This window comes from Akebia trifoliata, chromosome 13 (genome assembly GCF_017979445.1).
Source record: "Akebia trifoliata isolate Shusen 1 chromosome 13, ASM1797944v1, whole genome shotgun sequence".
NCBI lineage: Eukaryota > Viridiplantae > Streptophyta > Magnoliopsida > Ranunculales > Lardizabalaceae > Akebia > Akebia trifoliata.
Window position 1 is genome coordinate 3,885,795 of NC_141387.1, and position 20,037 is coordinate 3,905,831.

The window sequence follows — 20,037 nt, forward strand, 5'->3', positions numbered from 1 at the left end:
AAGTAGAAATAATAATTTGAGCCAAATCTATGTAATGTTTGAAGAGTCCGTTTTAATTTTTAATTGGAGTGTGATAATTAATTTTAGAAATTAGGGTCTAATAAGTAAAATTTGGGGTGCCAATAGTACCTCTTTAACTTAAACATATGTACAGAATATTCAATGTGTAAGGGTTTTCAATGCGTATAGAATATTCAATGTGTAAGGAACAGATGCACGAAATGACCCATGGCCTAGGCACGGGCATCCGTTAGTATTTTTATAAAATTGGTTCAAAATGTTTATTACAAATCCCTAGAGATACACATAATATATCAATCAATTACCTCGAAATACTAAATAGATTTTTAAGACATTATAACTTGCTACCGGCCACTTTCCACTGTAATAGTGACATTATTTACAGAGCCCATTTCTGTGTTAGCTAAAGACAAAGTAGGTTTGATGGCAAACCCAGGTTTTCTTGGTGTAGGAAGATGTGTGGTATCCATGCCAAGCATTAGAACTACATTAGACATTGTTGGCCGCTCTGTTGCATGTTCTTGTAAACATAAAAGCCCTACATGAATGCATCTTAATACTTCTGAGGCAGAGTATGAGTCTATTATTGTTGGGTCCATTAATTCTATTTCCTTACCTTCGTTCCATAGACGCCATGCCTGAAATAATATCAATCTCATCTTGTAAGGTTATTAATAAAAAGTAATTCTTGTAAGAAAATAAAAAACACAGATTTCGTAATACTATATACTTACAAACTCCGCAAGGCTTAGTGATTGTTCATCAAATTGGTTAATTCTCTTTCCGCTCACAATCTCTAAAAGCATTACCCCAAAGCTGAAAACATCAGATTTCTCAGAAAATCTCCCTCCCATGGCATACTCTGGGGCCATGTAACCACTACATTTTACCATTAAGGACTCATTGGTTAGTTAAAAGGATCAAAATCCCAACCAAAGGGAAATTTAGGATGTCAAGCAGCTAGTATATACTTACTATGTTCCGACAACCCTTTTAGTATTTTCTAGAGTTTGATTTCCTCCCAAAATCCTTGCCATTCCAAAGTCTGAAATTTTGGGATTCATCTCATCATCCAATAGAATGTTGCTGGCTTTCAAATCTCGATGAATAATTTTTAATCTTGAATCTCGGTGAAGATAGAGAAGACCTCGAGCGATGCCTTCAACAATGTTGAAGCGTTTAACCCACGTCAAGTTTCCTTGTTTAGTTGGATCTGGTCAATTTGATCCAGCATACTATATTAGCAAAAGTTGATGGTTTTTTAATGGCACGTGAACAAAATTATTCATAAACAATAAACACACCAAATAGAAAGTAATCCAAGCTTTTGTTGGGCATGTATTCATAGAGCAACATCTTCTCTTCTCCTTCGATGCAGCACCCAAAGATCTTAACTAGATTCCTGTGTTGAAGTTTGGATATTAACATAACCTCATTCTTGAACTCCTTAAAGCCTTGTCCAGAGCTTTTGGAAAGTCTTTTCACTGCTATTACTTGTCCTCTTGGTAGTGTACCCTGAGATGATAACAAATTTATGTATGTTATTTCGAAGTGTCTACTTCCTTAAATTTTGTTAATTATAATATAGCATTACCTTGTAAACATTTCCGAATCCTCCCTTTCCAAGCTTATTTGCATCTGTGAAATTATTTGTAGCATTTGCAATTACTTCATAGTCAAATAATGGTAAATCTGGGAGCTTTGTTTTCTCTGAATCCCATATTTCAGCTTCTGTGGTGTCTTTGTGAGTCTTTGTAGATGTAGTCAGATCAAATAAATCTTGTATTTTTCTTTTTGTTCCTGTTTTTTAGGAGTTAAATATGTTGGGTACAAATCAATTTTATTAAGAAAATAAATCAAGTACATAATTAAATAAGAATTTAAGTTGAATCAAAAATAAATATTATGAGAGAAAATTAAAAATATATATAAAATTAAAAGTACTCATCAGTTTGTATAAGCAAATTAAGATCAAGGCTTCACGTTGAATGCGATGTCCTTAAGACAGATTTTGTCCTCGCTTCGATGCCAATAGCTCGTAAACATCTATCTCTCAGGATACAATGATCTATAACAGAGAGGGTAGCACTTCAATCTTTACTTAAGACAAACCCGAAAATATTTGGTACTCTCTTTTTAATGTATCTCACAAATAATAAATAATGAGAACAATTTAAGCGTAATCGAATAAATGATTTTAGACTCAAGAATCTCATAATATATATATATATATATATATATATATTTTTAAAAGAAATTTTGATCACTTTTGATTAACTCCAATAAATAAACAATGAGGAGTTCCCATAATTTCAAAGAGGTGTGAAGAAGTGATATTAAAAATTGGTGTGCCAATAGGCAAAATAAGAACCAACACATTGGTTGAAGATGACGTCTCAAACAATAAGACGTTGGAAGAGTAACAAGAAGTTATAACTAGGGGTGCACATGGTTCGGATTTTGGCAAAATTGAAACCGAATCAAATATGATCGGTTCTACAAATTTGGAACCGAACCAATCCAAACCAACCTTATTTCGGATTGGTTCGGATCGGTTCTCGATTCTTATACTTTCAAAATAGAAAAACTAGTATTTTTTCTTTCAAAAGAGGAACCCTTTGGATCAAATAATAAACAATGCCTATTTTTAAAATGAAAATGATTTTATGATTAAATTCTAACTGAAATCTATATAAATTAAAAATTAGAGGAAGCTCAATGAGACTAAAAAAAAAAAAATTACAATTTTAAAATTGGTATTTTTGATGGATTAATAAGAAAACTAATCCATAAATGGTATATTAACGAATCCAAGCCTAGGTTCGTATAGTATATTTCATCTAACAAACATGGCATAAAGTTCCTGTAAAAAAAACAAGGAATCAAACTCTTTGAAAATGTTTTTTCATAAATTGATTAATTTATTTGAGAGTTGAGAGAGAGATTTGTGTACATTTTTTATAAGTTTTTGTTAGAAAAAAAATAAAAGAGATAAAGTTGAAGACTTTGATGAGTTACTTCTTCGTTATATATTATAATAGATACTTCGGATTAGTTGGGTTCTCGAATTGGTTCGGTTTTATTATACCCCTAATTCGAAACAGAACCAAATCAATCGGATTTTTATATATACAATCCGTACCCGAACCAAACCATGCTCAATCCGAACCAATCCAATCCAAAATACTTCGGATTGGTTCGGTTCTCGGATTTACCCAATCCAATGTGCACCCCTAGTTATAACTTCTTAGGGGATCCCATGGTAAGAATGTAACTTATTAAGTTACTTCCAACCAATAAAACAAAATTTGATTTTCTAATTCAAAAATTCAACAATCCCCTACATGAATGTAGAAAATAAAATATCAATAAAATTATATATATAGGGAAATGTTCAACACCCTACACTTTACCCTACGCTTTACCAAACGTGTTTTGTCCTACATGGGTTAGAAGTTTTGGAATGGGCTGATTTTTGATGAGGATGATCTCTATGATTAGAAGATCCTTCTCACCAAAAATCAGCCCATTCCAAAATTTCTAGCCCATGTTTAGAAGTTGAAAAATCGTGGACTGTCCACTTTTTGTAAACCATTTTTATAGGGTTAGAAGTTTTGGAATAGGCTGATTTTTGGTGAGGTTAGAAATTTTGGAATAGGCTGATTTTTGGTGAGGATGGAGATCATCCTCACCAAAAATCAGCCTATTCCAAAACTTCTAACCCATGGAGGACAAAACACGTTTGGTATGGTGTAGGGTAAAGCATAGGTATGGGGGCGGTTCAAGGGCCATATGAGAAAACATATGAAAAAACTTTCGTTTTTCAAAATAAGAGTTAGAGGTTTTGGATTGAGCTGATTTTTTGCAAGGATGGTCACTATGATGAAAAGATCATTCTCACAAAAAATCAGCTCAATCAGAAACTTCTAAATCCATCAAAAGTGATTTACAAATTAGTGATAAAAAATGGTAAAAAATCGACGGTCCACATTCTAAATCAATTTTAATGGGGTTAGAAGTTTCAGATTGGGCTAAATTTTTTTTTTTTTTGGATGATCTTCCCTTCATAGAGATCATCCTCACAAAAAATCAGCTCAATCCAAATTTTCTAACCCATATTTTAAAATTTTATTAAAAACGAAAGTTTTTACATATGTTTTCTCATATGGCCCTTGAACCTGACCCTATATATATATAGGTATCTTTTGAACTTGAACCTTTCCTACTGAAGGATTTACTTGGTTATTCAGTGAATATGATGTTTTGAATTGACTAATCGTTTTTGTAAATCAAGACAATAGGTTTTATACAAAGTCTTTTCCAATACAACGGGTTCTTACGGTCCTGAACAACTCCTGGATTCATAAGTACTTTAGAGAATTTTAACTTTTAAGAAATAATTCTCATAGAAATGACCACACTTATTTACTTATATAGGTGACACCTATTAGGAGTATCGTGTTATACTCCACTTAAATTAATAACATATAGGCATCATTAAAATACCCAGTATTAACCTTACATAATTGCAAGTCACACTTTTACATCATAGAATTTGGGTATAGATTTAGTACTATATTTGAATTACTCATAACTTAGTTGTCCTATTGAACCTAGATCTTGGGTTCTACAATCAACTAGGTTAGGTTTTCATTAAGATAATTTATTTATAGACTTTAAACTCATTTCCCTCGATATATTATAAATTTACTCTCTAGACAATCCTTTAGTAAAAAAATCTGTTAAGTTATCTTGAGATCTCACAAAATCAATAGAAATGATTCCATTGGAGAGTAATTGTTTCATAGTATTATGTCTTTGACGTATATGTAAAGACTTTCCATTATATACTTTATTCTGTGCTCTAACGATTGGTACTTGACAATCACAATGTCTACAGATTGCAGGTATTATACTTGGTCAAAGAGGGATACCCTCTAAAAGATGCCACAACCATTCAGTTTCTTCATCAGTCTTATCTAGTGCAATAAACTCTAATTCTATAGTGGATCGAGCAATACAAGTCTGTTTGAAAGATTTTCAAAAGACAGCTACACTTCCAAGAGTAAAATACATACCTATTAGTGGATTTAGACTCTTCTAAGTCTGATATCCAGTTAGCATCACTGTAACTTTGAATTACAATGGGATACCTCGAATAATGTAAACCATAATCAAGAGTATGTTTTAAATATCTTAATACTCTTATTAAAGGTTTCCAATGATCATATCTTGAGTTACTAGTGTATCTACTTAATCTATTAACAGAATAAACTATATCAAGACAAGTGCAACTCATAATATACATTAAGCTACTAATTACACGAGAATATGCTAATTGTGATACAGTATTTCCAATATTTTTCTTAAGATTACAATTTGCATCAAAAGGAGTTCTACAGATTTACAATCAAATTGATTAAATTTGCTAAGAATTTTTTCAATATAATGAAATTGTAATAAAACAAGACCATCAATATTTCTAAATATTTTAATACCTAAAATTATATATGCAAGGCTTAAATCTTTCATATCAAAATTATTTAATAAAATTCTTTTAGTAAATTTAATAATATTAAGGTTAGTTCCCATTATTAACATGTCATCTACATATAAACACACAATCATATGTAAATTATTTATACTTTTTACATATATACATTTATCACACTCATTTATTCTAAAATTATTAGTTAACATTACATTATCAAACTTTTCATGCCATTATTTAGGAGCTTGTTTTAGACCATACAAAGATTTAATTAGTCTACAAATTTTATGTTCTTGACCTTTAGTTACAAATCCTTCAGGTTGATCCATGTATATTTCTTCATGTAATTCATTGTTTAAGAAAGTGATTTTAACATCCATTTGATGAATTTCTAAATTATAGAATACCGCTATTACTATTAACATTCTAATTGATATTATTCTAGTCACTGGTGGATAGGTGTCAAAGAAATCTAGTCTTTCCTTTTGTCTATGACTTTTAGCTACTAGTCTAGCCTTATATTTATCAATAGACCTATCTAATTTTAATTTCTTTTTAAAAATTCATTTATATCAAATTATTTTATTATCAAGAGGTAAATTTACTAATTCTTAAAAATTATTAGCGTTATAGATTCAATTTCACTATTAATGGCTTATTTCCAATAAGGAGTTTCTGAGTTAAACATAACTTCTTTAAATGTTTGGGGTTCATTCTCAATTAAGTAAGTTAAAAAATCAGGCTCGAATGAAGTTTTTATTCTAATAATTTTACTCCTTCTAAGTTTTAAGTCATTTTCTAAATTATTTTGATTGCTACTTGAACTTTCTTCTAATTTTCTTTTAAGAACAAGTCTAAAATTATCTTAAAAAAATTCAGTATCTCTAGATTCAAGAATGATATTTTTCTCAACACCTAAAACATTAGACTTGAAAATAAGAAATTTGTAAGTATTACCATTGTTAGCATAACCTATAAATACACAATCAATAGTTTTAGGTCCAAGTTTAATTTTTTTAGGTAATGGGATTATAACTTTTGCTAAGCATCTCTAGTTTTAGGTGTTTTATCTAATTTCTATAAAAAAAAAATTTATTCAAAAGATAATTTATTGAAAAAACTTCACTCCAAATTTTTTGAAAAAGTCATGAACTATTTAACATTAAATTAACTATGTTTTCAAGAATTATATTTTTTCTTTCTACTATTTCATTTTGTTGGGGAGTATAAAGTGCAGAAGTTTGATGAATTATTCTATGATTTTCACAAAATTTATTTACAGAATTGGAGTCATATTCTCTACCCCTATTTGATCGAAGAATTTTAATTTTTTTAGAAAGTTGACTTTCTACTTCATTCTTATAAATTCGAAATTTATATAGTACTTCATGTTTACTACTTAATAAATAAATATAACAACATCTAGTGCTATTATTAATAAATATAATAATGTATTTTTTACTATCTCTAGTTTGAGTAAATTTAAAATCACATAAATCACTATGAATTAATTCAAGAGGTTCGCTAGTTCTTTCAATAGAATAAAAAGATTTTCTTTGAAATTTTGATTCTATGCAAATTTCACATTTATGTTTCTATCTACTTAAAACTTAGGTAAAAGTCCTAAATTAATCATTCTTTTCAAAGATCTAAAATTTACATGTCCTAGTCTAGCATGTCAAATATTAAATAACTTATGAATATAAGTAAAAGAAACAACTTTATTATTTATTTTAACACATACATTTAGTTTGAACAATCCATCACTCAAATATCCCTTTTCTACAAATATCTCATTCTTGGTCAAGACAAATTTGTTTGACTCAAACACCAACTTAAAGTCTTTTTTACTCAGTAGTGACTTAGACACTAGATTATTTCGAATCTCTGATACGTGTAGAACATCATTCAATGTGAGAATTTTTCCTAAAGTAAACTCTAGCACAATCTTTCCATGTCTTGCAATTGAGGACGCAGAAGAGTTTTTCATGTACAATTGTTCTCTATTATCTATTTTATGATATGTAGAAAATAAATTTTTATCAGAGCATATGTGTCTAGTGACCCCAGTATCCACTCACCAATCTTTGTTTTCATTCACAAAGTTTGCTTCTAAAATAATTGCTACAAAATTTTATGTTCGGTCACATCCACTTGAATAGGCTTGTTAATTTTGAAAGAATCATGTCCCTTGCACTTTCGACAATCTTTTGTTTGATGTTTGGGTTTCCCACACACAAAGCATTTGCCTAATATTTTCTTGAAATTTTTATTTTTAGGACCATTGTTTTTCTATTTTTTATTTTTATTGGAATTGGGTTTGAGTTTGATTGAATCTTCTTCCACAATATTTGATTTGGATTTTATGGATGAAATCATATCTTTCTTTTCATTATTTCTATTATCTTTTTCGATTCTTAACCTCACAATCAAATCCTCTATAGACATCTCTTTACGTTTATGCTTAAGGTAATTTATGAAATCTTTAAAGTTGGTAGAAGTTTTTCAATTATAGATGCAACTTGAAAAGATTCACTACTTGACATACCTTCGACATGAATCTCATGAATTAAAATTTGGAGATCTTGGATTTGATTTTTGATTATTTTAGAATCCACCATTCTAAAATCTAAAAATCTACCAACAACAAATTTCTTTGTTCCGGCATCTTTCGTTTTGTATTTTTGGTCTAAGGATTCCCAAAGCAATTTCACGGTTTGAATCTGTGAGTACACTGTGTACAACATTATCTAACCCATTCAAAATATAGTTTCTACATAAGAAATTTGAATGATTCCAAGCTTCTAATGCAACAACTGTAGTTCCATCTCCCACATTCTCATTAGGAATATGAGGGTCATTTTTAAGAAGATGAACAAAATTCAAGGTAGTAAGATGGAACAACATTTTCTGTTGCCATCTTTTAAAGTCACTATTACCAAATTTTCCAAATAAACTAATTTACACTTCAAAAAGAAATCTGTCTTAAGATTGTTGGGTGCAAATCAATTTCATTAAAAAAATAAATCAAGTACATAATTGAATGAGACGTTAAATTGAATCTAAAATAAATATATGAGAGAAAATTAAAAATATATATATAATTAAAAGAACTTATCAATTTGAATAAACAAATTAAGATCAAAGCTTCACGTTGAACGTGATGTCCTTAGGACAGGTGCTAACATTTCGTAGACGTCTGTCTTGCAGGATACAATGATTTATAATAGAGAGGGTAACACTCCAATCTTTGTTTATGACGAACCCGGAAATATTCGATACTCTTTTTTTAATATATCTCACAAATAATAAATAATGAAAATAATTTAAGCATAATCGAACACATGATTTTAGATTCAAGTATCTCACAATATTCTTTTAAAAAGAATCGGAAAAATGAATTTTTGATCTCCTTAGATTAACTCCAATAAATAAATAATGAAGAGTTCCCACTGTTTCAAAGAGGTGTGAAGAAGTGGTATTAAAAATTGGAGTGCCAATAGGCAAAATAAGAACCAACACATTGGTTGAAAAGGACATCCCAAACAAGAAGACGTTGGAAGAGTTACACGAAATTATAACTTCTTAGGGGTTGATCCCATGGTAAGAATGTAACTTATTAAGTTACTTCCAACTAATAAAACAAAATTTGATTTTTAATTCAAAAATTCAACAAAATATATAATCAAAATTTATTAATATTTTTCTTCCCGAAAACTATGAAAAATAAATAAAACCCATAAACGAGAGATAGAAATCTGCACTAATATAAATTTATATTGAACTTACGAGTTATAACATGAAACTATGGAAAAAAGTGATTAAAAAGGGATTAATGTTGTAGTGACCTTGGTAGGGGACACACAAGGGATATCTTGACGTGGTGAACGCATGCCCATATATGCGTTTTCGCAGAGATACGAGTTAAATGCATCTACGGACATGCGCGCTCCACCACATCAAGGTGTCCCCCGTGTGTACCCCGCTGAGGTCACTCTAGCACGACTCTTAAAAAAATTAAGCTTAAAGCAAAATAATAATAATAATTATAACAATGAGACCAACTAGCTGTAGATCGCCTAATACCGATTTCTAGTGAGGGCATAAAGATCATGGGCCTTGGAGGACATGAGGATCATGTATAACAAACATGTTTTTGTTAGCTATTAGGTAAATTTACCTTTTCTTGTCTTGGTCCACCTTCTTAAAATAAATATCAAGGATGCCAATACAATTATGCCAAATATTATGCTTGGTATGAGAACGAACATTGGAACTTGTTTCTTTCGACCTGCAATTCAAATGAAACATTTCTCATCAGGAAATTAAGTGTATCCACATGAACTAAATTTATCCACCAATAAAAACAAATATAATTAGGGCTAAACCGTGGTAGATCTTGATAATATTCATTTCTAAACTAAGGATAATAACCACTGTAACTGATACAAAGTAAATACTAGGTGAAATATCATCATAATTATCTTATGCCCATCTCAATACTAGGAATATTGATTATAATTAAACCATCACTACATGAAAACTAGAATATTCAACGCCAAGGCCTACGAATTTTAGAAACTGAATTTTGTCGAACTTGGGCTGTTGAAATTTTGATGTTCCCAAGATTTGACGGCTTAGAGGTGTCAAATTTCTTCCATCCACCATTAATTTGACAATTTTGGCTTGTCAAAAAAAAATTATTCGACAATGAAAAATTTGATGCCTTGGTCCATCGAATTTTGGGCTTTTTCACATGGAGCATTCTCTCTACTTAGACGAATAATGAAAAATTTTAGCAAGGTAAAAGAAAAAATGAAGAATATTTATATGACTTTTATTGACTTAAAGAAATCATATGACAAAATACTTAAAGAGATAATTTGGTAGGCATTGAAACAGAAATAAGTCCAACAAAATATATTATATGAGTGAGTGGCCAATTGAGAACAAACTATGAACCAATGATTAAGATCTGTGATCATTGAAAAAATTTTAAACACTATTTTTTCAAGGGATTCTTGAATGGTTGATCAAAAACATAATTCGTCGATCATGATCGTGACAAAGCTATTATTTTAAATAAATAAATAAACAAATAAACTTACCATTAATGACAGTCGGTGGAGGCAAATCGTTGATATTCGGTGGTGGAGGATTTGCTGTAAGTGAATGACATTAGTGAATTTTAAAGTAAATAAATAAACTTACCATTTACAATATTAGTAAATTATAATTGGGGAAATTAGGTCTATAAGCCTATTATTTTTACAGGAATCAAACTCTTGTAAGAGCGTGAAAATCACAAAGATGGATTTCGACCACTCCACTCTGGCGTTCTTCTAGCTCTTGTAAGAAGATAAAAACTGAATCTAGATTATCTCAAAACGCTGGACTGTTTATTCAAGAGCACTTTAGACTCCCACAAGAGTCATGTAGTGGAAGCCAATCTACCAATTCCATGATCAATGACTTAGTTAGTGAACCATATCAGAATCCAGTCCTTGGTGTAATTCTTTTTCCTAACTTTATGGATATAAATCCACATAATAATGGAATGATTGAAAATCTGATATTATGTATGCTCATAAAGATCTTAGAATAACTAGTTAGTAACTAGCCCCTACTGTCGCCATCCCACGGAAGTTTCTCAACATGCAATAGAGTAAGTCATAAGGTTACCCAATTTTGTACACACGATAAGAGGAAGCAAATCTCAGTCGCTAGTTTTACCACTAACCCCTTGGTGGTGGTACTTTTTATGTTTTTATTTGATTCTTTTTTAATTTATTTAAGAACTTTTTTTATATTCCAAAAGATACCCATATAATTGAGTTTACCAATGCACCTTTATTTTCAACTTAATTATGGCCTTACATAATTTTGTTAAAAACATAGTGATTTTTTTTTTCTTTACTTTGGCACACTGCGCATACCATCCCACCCAACATGTGTACAACAATTAAATAGTCACTTTTTTGGGGGAAGGGCACATAGAGATTAGAAGTCATGACCTGAGAAACAAACCCAATCTATCTTACCATTTAAACTAACCCTTGGTCGGTTAAATAGGGATTTATTTGAGGTTCACAAGAAACAAAAAAAAAAATGAAGTAAAATTATGGTTTAAAACTTGTCAAATCAACTTGAAATTTTGTCAATTCGACTTGATCCAATTGGAATTCATGGTGAATCCGTCACAAAACTTGAAGGAATCAACTCATCGAGTCAACTCGATCATTCAGACAAGTTGAACCTCAATTAAGTTAGATTCACCGAGTCAAATATTGAAAATGCATTGCTAAAAATCCTTTTTTTATAAGAAAATCCATTTAAAAACCTAATTTTTTTTTATCAAAAATCAATCATCTTGAAGCTCTTTAACCCATTCAACTTGGTTTTCAATCCACGGACTTCAACCTCTAGAATAAAACCCTTTATTATTCTTGTGAAAATGTGATATCATTTTCAAGTTCTTAAACCCATTCAACCTTACATTCGGTCCATGATTAACTTCAACCACCTAAGAAAATTTCTTTTAAACCTAAAAATTCATCATCTCCTGCGTCAACAGGAATCTTATATTATTTATTAGTTAGAAAGGTTGTATGAGATATATCTTAAGCTTGAAGATGAAAGATATATCTTAAGGTTTAAAAGGAGAAGTAGACCTTAAGATGATAAGTTTTGGATGAAAAATGAAAGGAATTCATCCAGAAGTTGAAAATGATGATAGTTTAAGTGACTAATTATTTTAATTTTATTCAGCGAAGTCGACACTTGAGTTTTTTACTTAACTTAACCTGGTGAACATTTTAGTCTAATTGAGTTTTTGAATTTTAAAATCACAAATATGATCGTGGCACATTTCAGTAAACACGAATAATTATAAAAAGGTAAAATTCCCAAAAAAGTAAAGAAAACTTGGGGAAGTCCCCAAATAGTATATTATTCATTTTAATTCTGAAACCGGTGAATTACCTTTTTCTCAATTAAAACATTCCGGCTGCAGTGGAAAAAAATTCTATTTTATAAAAATTCCCATTTTATTTTCATTTAAACTGTTGAAAAGTTTTCACTGTACAAAACAGTAAATTTGTTCCCCACATTAACCAAAATGTTTTAATTCCATTTTCGGAATTTAACATTTTTGCAATTAAAATGAATAATGAGCTTCTATTGCCACACCAAAATTTACTTGGAACACTCCAGGATGTGTTAATTCTTTATGATGTCCCATGTTGTGGGGTGCACAAGTTGTTGTGGCAATAGAAGCTCGGAGATCTGAATTGTATTTCCCGCAACAATCAAAGGTTTTGCAACAATGAGACATACCTAATTTCGAAGTTGGTACCCGTACATAAAGATTTTGTCCACCTTCAGAATTATCTCGGAGATCGATCAAATCACCAAACCATACTACACAACCCTTCCCTCCTTCGTTAATGGCAGAATTCGCATAAGCTGTACAAGAACAATTGTTCCTGCATTCTACTTCACATTCCCTAAGACTCATGCTATTGTTAACAATCGAGCTCGAAGTATCGGGCAGTTTCATCCCCTTCAATTCAAAGAACTCATCATCCTTATTGCAGTCAAATTTCGCTTTCGGAACACATCCACCTGAGCCATCTTTCAAATGCCAATTCTTTTGGTTCTTGGGCTCAAACCCTTTAACACAATTGCAAACAGGCGAGCTATTCATGTCACATATGCCATAAGCACCGCACTTGCTGTAATTGTCACATTGATCATTTGGGGCGGACCATAAAGTGTTCCAGGTAAGATTCTTGCCGGTCAATTGAAGTTGAACCACACCAGTTTCATTCAAAATCAGCCTTGGCACAATAGAATCACTGTTAATTACGAATATGAAATATAACTCATCCTGATTGTCGATGAAACTGAAATTAAAGCCATTAAGGGCCTTCATTTCGGGGATACCACTAAATTGGACACCATTCCAAGGTCCAGTTCGGTACCGCAAGATCAGTCGGTTCGAAATAATAAATTCTGGAAATCCATGAGGATCTACACTACAAGAAAAGTCACCTGTAGATGGGTCATTAGTATTCTTCCATGATGTCAGAACTCGATTAATACCGGTCTTGAATTCCCGCCCTAGCTTCATTCCAGGTAAATATGTATTAGTTGGGTAATCGAAACTCTGCCATAGATACTTCTCATTGCTTTCTTGTAAAATAACAAGATTTCCTGAATCTAAAAGCTTTGCAATTGGGTTTTCTGCCTTGGACTGATTCGTCGACCACATAATTCTGGAATCTTTATTTAGGAGAACGAGCTGGCCTTCTTCTCCCATTTTAAGACATCCGGATGAATCTCTAATTGGGTTGTCTCTGTTTGCAACCCAAACTACAGTTTTACTTTCGAAGTACCATATTCCCAAATATCGGTTCTTTGAATTGTTTCTAGGACTGAAGAATCCTAATTCGAAAAGATTTTGATCTGAAACAAGAGTCTCACCGTCTTTAATGGATTGTTTTGGAGATAGGGTAGGGGAAGCAATGGGAATATTTGCAAAAAATGTGAGTGAAATGAAGTAGAAAATGAGACGAAACTGTATGTCTGTAATGCTTCCCATTTTCTCGTAAGAGAAGTATATCAAACACTGGGTATATTTATTGTGTAATGATTTCTCGACGTCTCCCTCTAACACACGCCCCTCTACGTCCTTGTCATAGACCCATAGATCATTTGCCTCGGGATGTGTATACTTATAAATATTTTTTTATATATCCCGAGGCAACTGATTTACTGTTCTGAGACGGGGTAAGGGATGTGCAAGAAAGGGACATCATACGATTCATTTTTTATTTATTTATGTTTTTTTTTTTCCTTCACTATTTTAATATGATCCCTTTTCTAACAAACGCCCCCGGCAAAATCATAAATCATTTATCTCGGGATACGCTGAAACATAAATCTTTTCCTTGTGCATCCCAAGGTGAATTATCTACGATTGTGTGATGGGGTTGCAGCGAAGCGTTGGTTAGAGGGGAGTTGTCATATTATCTTATCATGGTTCTTTTAAATTTGAAAGGTACGTGGGGTCTTGACTCTTGAGGTCAGAGTCTGCGGAGAATGTTGCCTTTAAGTCTTTTTGTTTCTTCCTTCTTTGAGTCATCATTTTTCAAATTTGCTGCAACACAATTTTGAAAAAGGCAGGCCTAGGCTTGGGATAGACCTTGAGCTTGGCCCACCTGTTGGTGGAAGTTGACCCACTAATCAAAATTAGCAAATCAAGCTGATTTTGGGAGTGTAGGTCCATCAAATGGTCCCTAAATCTTCAAGTCAACATTAATTTTGGGCCAGGAGTAAGGTTTTAGATAACATAGTTCCTAATGTGACCTCTCCATTATTTTAAATACTTTTCAAAACACATACAACAGTTTGAGACTCTCCATCAAACATATGGTTAAGATAAATTAGAAAAACATAAATTTTCTAGAGATTAATACTATTTTTCAAGATATTAATATATTTTTTCCACTCACCCATCTTAACCATTTGTTTGATGGAGTTCTGGGTATTATTTTCATTATTTCAATGGGCTTCAAAAAATGGTTAAGGCCCTAACAATCAAACTCAAACACAAATATCTTAGTATTATTTTTCTTAGATAGGATCCATTCAAACTGAATTGCAACATGGAAACGTGTGGCACATGAAATCCAATACCCATTGGATTCAATTCTCAGTTTGCCTGTCTAGTAATATTCTTTGTACCAAAAGTAACTGTGATTTAATGGTACACAGGTAGGTAGGGAAACATTTCAATGATAGTGAAGCATGTGTTTCAAGTGGAGCAGATGGACGCCAAATTGTGCCAAAATGTGACTCATGATGCTCATTAGCTTTATTTAGTATGGAAACAAAGAACCAAAAACATTGGCTACAATTGCGCCAAAATTAGAGACTTCAAGTGGGGCCGATGTGATTCATGATCCTCATCGGCTTCATTTAGTATGAAAATGAAGAAACTTTTAAACATTGGCTACAATTAGAGACTTTTAGTTGACACGGATGACCAAATCCACTGTCTTCAATGGGAAAATGAAAATATTTCCATTTCCAGACAATAAAGTATGTATGCCTAACGAACATTCTCTTGTGAAGGGATCCTTTCGTGGGAGCATTTTCCACATAAATATGGCCTTTTCAAGTACGATAATTAAGGTGGGAATGTCGCAGTTACATGTACTTGACAGCAAAATGACAGTAACAAGTTAAGTCATGTTACACTGACATGATACAACACTCTACAGCACTGTTTCTACATAGAACCATTGATTTTCCTAGAATGTACAACACTCCTATCTCGTGGAAAAGCATGCATGGTTCTGTGTACACCACCACGTCAGCACTATAGGCAAGTTTAGCATTTTCCTTTTTTTTCTTTTTTTTTCTTACAATCATCGAAACAGATGACATAAGCCAGCTATTAACGAAACAAAAATAAAAAGACTAGGAAAGATTCTTAGAAGTCAAGATGATATAAGTCACCATTTGCCCAAAATGTTTTGTCCTACATGGGTTAAAAGTTTTGGAATGGGCTAGATTTTGGTGAGGACGATCTCTATGGTGTAGAGATCATCCTCACAAAAAATCAGCTCATTCCAAAACTTCTAACCCTATGTTTACAAGTTGAAAAGTCGTGAACCGTCTATTTTTTGTAAACCATTTGTGATGGGATTAGAAGTTTTGGAATGGACTGATTTTTGGTGAGAATAATCTCCTCACCATAGAGATCATCCTCACCAAAAATCAGTTCATTCCAAAACTTCTAATCCATATAGGACAAAGCACGTTGGGCAAAATGTTGGGCAAATTGTTGGGTGATGAATGGGACCCATATATATATATATATATAGACTTCATGAGGATGTAGCATCGTTCAACACTTTTTCTCAAATAATAGCCTTATTCATTTTTTTTCTTTGTGAAAAAAATAGGGGTATCTTGGTTTTTTTCCCAATAATTGTTTATTTGCATTAATTGTCAAATTATTTATTACTACAAAACACTTAATTCTAAAGATTAAATGCTCTTAAAATTTATAATGTAAATAAACATTTATTATGTAAAAAGATTGATATATCCTTATATTTTTCACGAAAAGATAAAATGTGTAAAGGTATTATTGATAATAAAAAAAAAAAATTGGATTTTGGACATTAGCATTCCCCTATATATATAGGGGAGCGTTCAGCAAACAATCTTAAGGGGATAATGTTGGGAAACAAAAATTTGTTCTATATAGTTTAAAAGTTTCGTATTGGGCTGAGTTTTTGTGAGGATGATCTCTATGGCAAAGAGATCATCCTCACAAAAAATTAGCCTAATTTGAAATTTCTAACCCCATCAAAAGTGATTTAGAAAGTTGAAGAATTGTGGACCGTCAATTTTTATCGTTAATTTGTAAATAACTTTTGATAATGTTAGAAGTTTCAGATTGGGCTTAAACACTCTCATAAACAAAGTATCTCAAACACTTGGTATATTTATTTTGTATTTTACTATTTTTAGTATGAAGTATGAATGTCAAATGGGGTGGGACTGGGAGTCAGCAAGAACGTTGACATTGACCCTAGTTCTGTGTTACTTTTTTCTTGCGTTGAGACATCAGGCATCATTATCGGTTGGCGCACATGTTGCAGGACTTTGATCCACAAACCAAAATCAGCTAATCTAGCAGATTTTAGGATTGTAGGTCCATCAAATTAGGGTTGTCAATCAGGATAAGCTGCCCCCTGGCTAACTAAATTGAAGAGAAAAACGAGACCATACAAAAAGGAAATTAAATGTAATAACTCTTAGGAAGACAACAAGAAGAAACATCAATACGAAAGCACGATAAAAAACTAGTCTACCTTGCCATGGAATAAGTTTGCTCTCCTGTCATCCTAGTTGATATCTTGTAGGTCTTGAGGGTACTCTTGAGGTTCAAGCACTCTTTGCCCCCACCTACCTCGCCATGGAATAAGTTTGTACAACTTTTTAGACTTAACAATTAGTAATGTGACCTCGCCCCATCCATAATTTAAGGACTTTTGCAGATCAAACAAAGATTTAAGATAAAAAGGAAGAAAACAAATGCCACAAATTTCCTAGAGATCACTACTTGTTTGTTTTAGAGATCAATACATATTTTCTAGATATATATATTTTTGTGGGTTGGATCTCTAGAAGCATCCAGGCAGTTGAACCAATTAAAACAATAGTTTCAATGTGCTCAAATTGTGATTAAAGCCCTAATACACGAAGCTCGTGCACAAATTCGTCAAACATGGTGTCCAAGCAAGCTAGCTGTGGAGGGTATTTCTCGTGGCTATTGACACGTGGCCACTTCTCGAGATCGTAACCAACTCACCAAATCAATTGGAAAGTATATCGAGTTACATCAAACAAAATCTTAAATGCAGGTCGGGTACACTTGGAGCCTAACAGGTTAGGCATAACAGTTCTATCACTGATGGATAGATGTGACAACCCCCAACCTGATAGAACGGTTGAAATTGCCCTTGCCTTGACAAGGCAGGTATACCAACTCCTATAGTTGACAAACCAGGGAGCAAGCGCAACTACTCTGACAGGAATCATTGGAAAGATCTTGGGGAATCCACAGATCAAGAATTTTATAAATACCAGGTTACTGTAGACACCTCATTTTTGCACTCGTCTGACTAATCAACTAGTCAACCCGATTGCGACGATTCCTACTAATGGATGATTATTCCAATGTTTTATTTGTTGTTAGATATGTTTCAAAAATTCAGATGAGATATCTTAAATCAACAAAATTGTAGAAACCACGCTACGATAGGAAGATATGATCCCAAAAACATAGAAATCATCATTTTCAGACAAAAAGAAGCTTTACGATAAAAATCACTAAAAATGACCAAATTACCAAAATACCCCCAACATCAAAACATCCTTAGAGCCCACATTACGCTTAGAAAAATCCTTTCAAACACATAAAATAACAAGTTGAAATCAAATAAATAATTTCGTCAATTTTCACCAAATTCGATAAAATTACGAAAATGCCCCTCATAAGACTCACAATTATTTCATACAAAAATTTCATAAGTAATACAAACCGATAATCCCATCAAATTTCTTACGAAAAATCGATTCCAAAACATCCCAGAACATCGAAAAACGACCTGAAATGCAAAAGATCTCTTCAGGGGCAAAACGATAATTTTTCAATTTAAAAAATTTTAAATTTCTAAATTAATAAATAAAATATTAATTAACGTAAAGTGAAATCTTAGTAAAATTAATTTAAAAATCTGAACTAAGAAAATTAATCAATCAAGCCCTCAAGCAAAATTGTTGATGGTTGCCTACTTATTCAAGTGGAGCCCCTGATATTTATTAAAAGATCACTCCATCTGAGGGCCTAAAGAATTAAAATACAATTAAGGGGGGTTATGCAAAAATTAAAAATATATTCTTTAATTGTACATAAGAATTAAAATCATAATCTAAAGAAACCTAATCAATCAAATAAGACTTAAATCAAAACCCTAATTAAAACCCTAATCTAAATAAACCTAGTCAATCAAATAAGATTTAAGTCAAAATCCTAATTCACCTTATCTAAAAGAAACCTAATTAAACACCAACTCTTCCAAAAAATCTATAAATAGAAACATCCACAATCCAATCTTGTAGGTTAAAATAAATCCTAGAAAAAGTAGATCAAAAAGTCTCTCTACCCTTCTCTAAACCCTAATTTTGAAGTCCTAACCCTATCATCCAAACCCAAGTTTTTATTTGAAAAAACTCTCATAAACCTTTCAAAAACATATAAAAAATCTTTAGAAAACATAAAAAACACTCAGATCTAGAAAAAAGATACTTCAACTTGGAGATCAGAAACAGATCCAGTGATAGAGGAATAGCAAGGACACTCTCCGCTAGTATTGAAGGAACCATCGTAATCCACCAGGTAATTATTTTTATTTCTTTTTTATCTTAATTTTTAGGTTTATTTTGCAATGTAGTGTAATTTGGGATAAAGTAGAGACCGGCGTTTGTCGGACGGGATTGGTGCCTAACACCTTCCAACCCCGTAACGTGATCCCGGGACCCGTAATTTCATTTTCGTAAATTAGTGTTATTTATTTTTTTAGAGTCATGATTAGGTTCATAAACCTAAAAACTAGGTGGCGACTCCCAAACCCAAAAAAAGGGATCCGCAACCCGCGGATCAAGGGGGTTTTTTAGTTGCACATCCCAATAAAGATTAGAAAAACTCTTCCCAGAGAACTTCTTATTAGCTTGACACTAATTCTAACTTGATTGTCGGAGTGGTCTCATTGCAGGCCGTCCACCAAGCTGGGAGTTCCTTAGGAAGATCTTGAAGTAGAGCTAAAATCTACATCTACAATTTGACGCCGTTTGTGAGAATCTTTCAAGGAGAAAAATGACCAACATGGTAAGGGATAGAGGAGAAGGATTTGGAGAATCATCAAATCCCTTACCAGCAGATC

General features: G+C 32.2%; 1 protein-coding gene across 1 annotated transcript; it reads right to left on the minus strand.

The window, feature by feature from the left end:
• Window positions 1-360: 360 nt before the first annotated feature.
• LOC147387384 (G-type lectin S-receptor-like serine/threonine-protein kinase At4g27290) lies at window positions 361-14,114 on the minus strand. The gene is made up of 8 exons (XM_086421572.1): window positions 12,848-14,114; window positions 10,621-10,674; window positions 9,688-9,803; window positions 1,616-1,771; window positions 1,326-1,536; window positions 997-1,234; window positions 756-900; window positions 361-659 (listed from the first exon to the last, which is right to left on the minus strand). Exons 1-8 carry the CDS (start codon window positions 14,112-14,114, stop codon window positions 366-368), a joined length of 2,481 nt encoding a protein of 826 aa, XP_086277698.1. The 3' UTR covers window positions 361-365.
• Window positions 14,115-20,037: the final 5,923 nt, after the last annotated feature.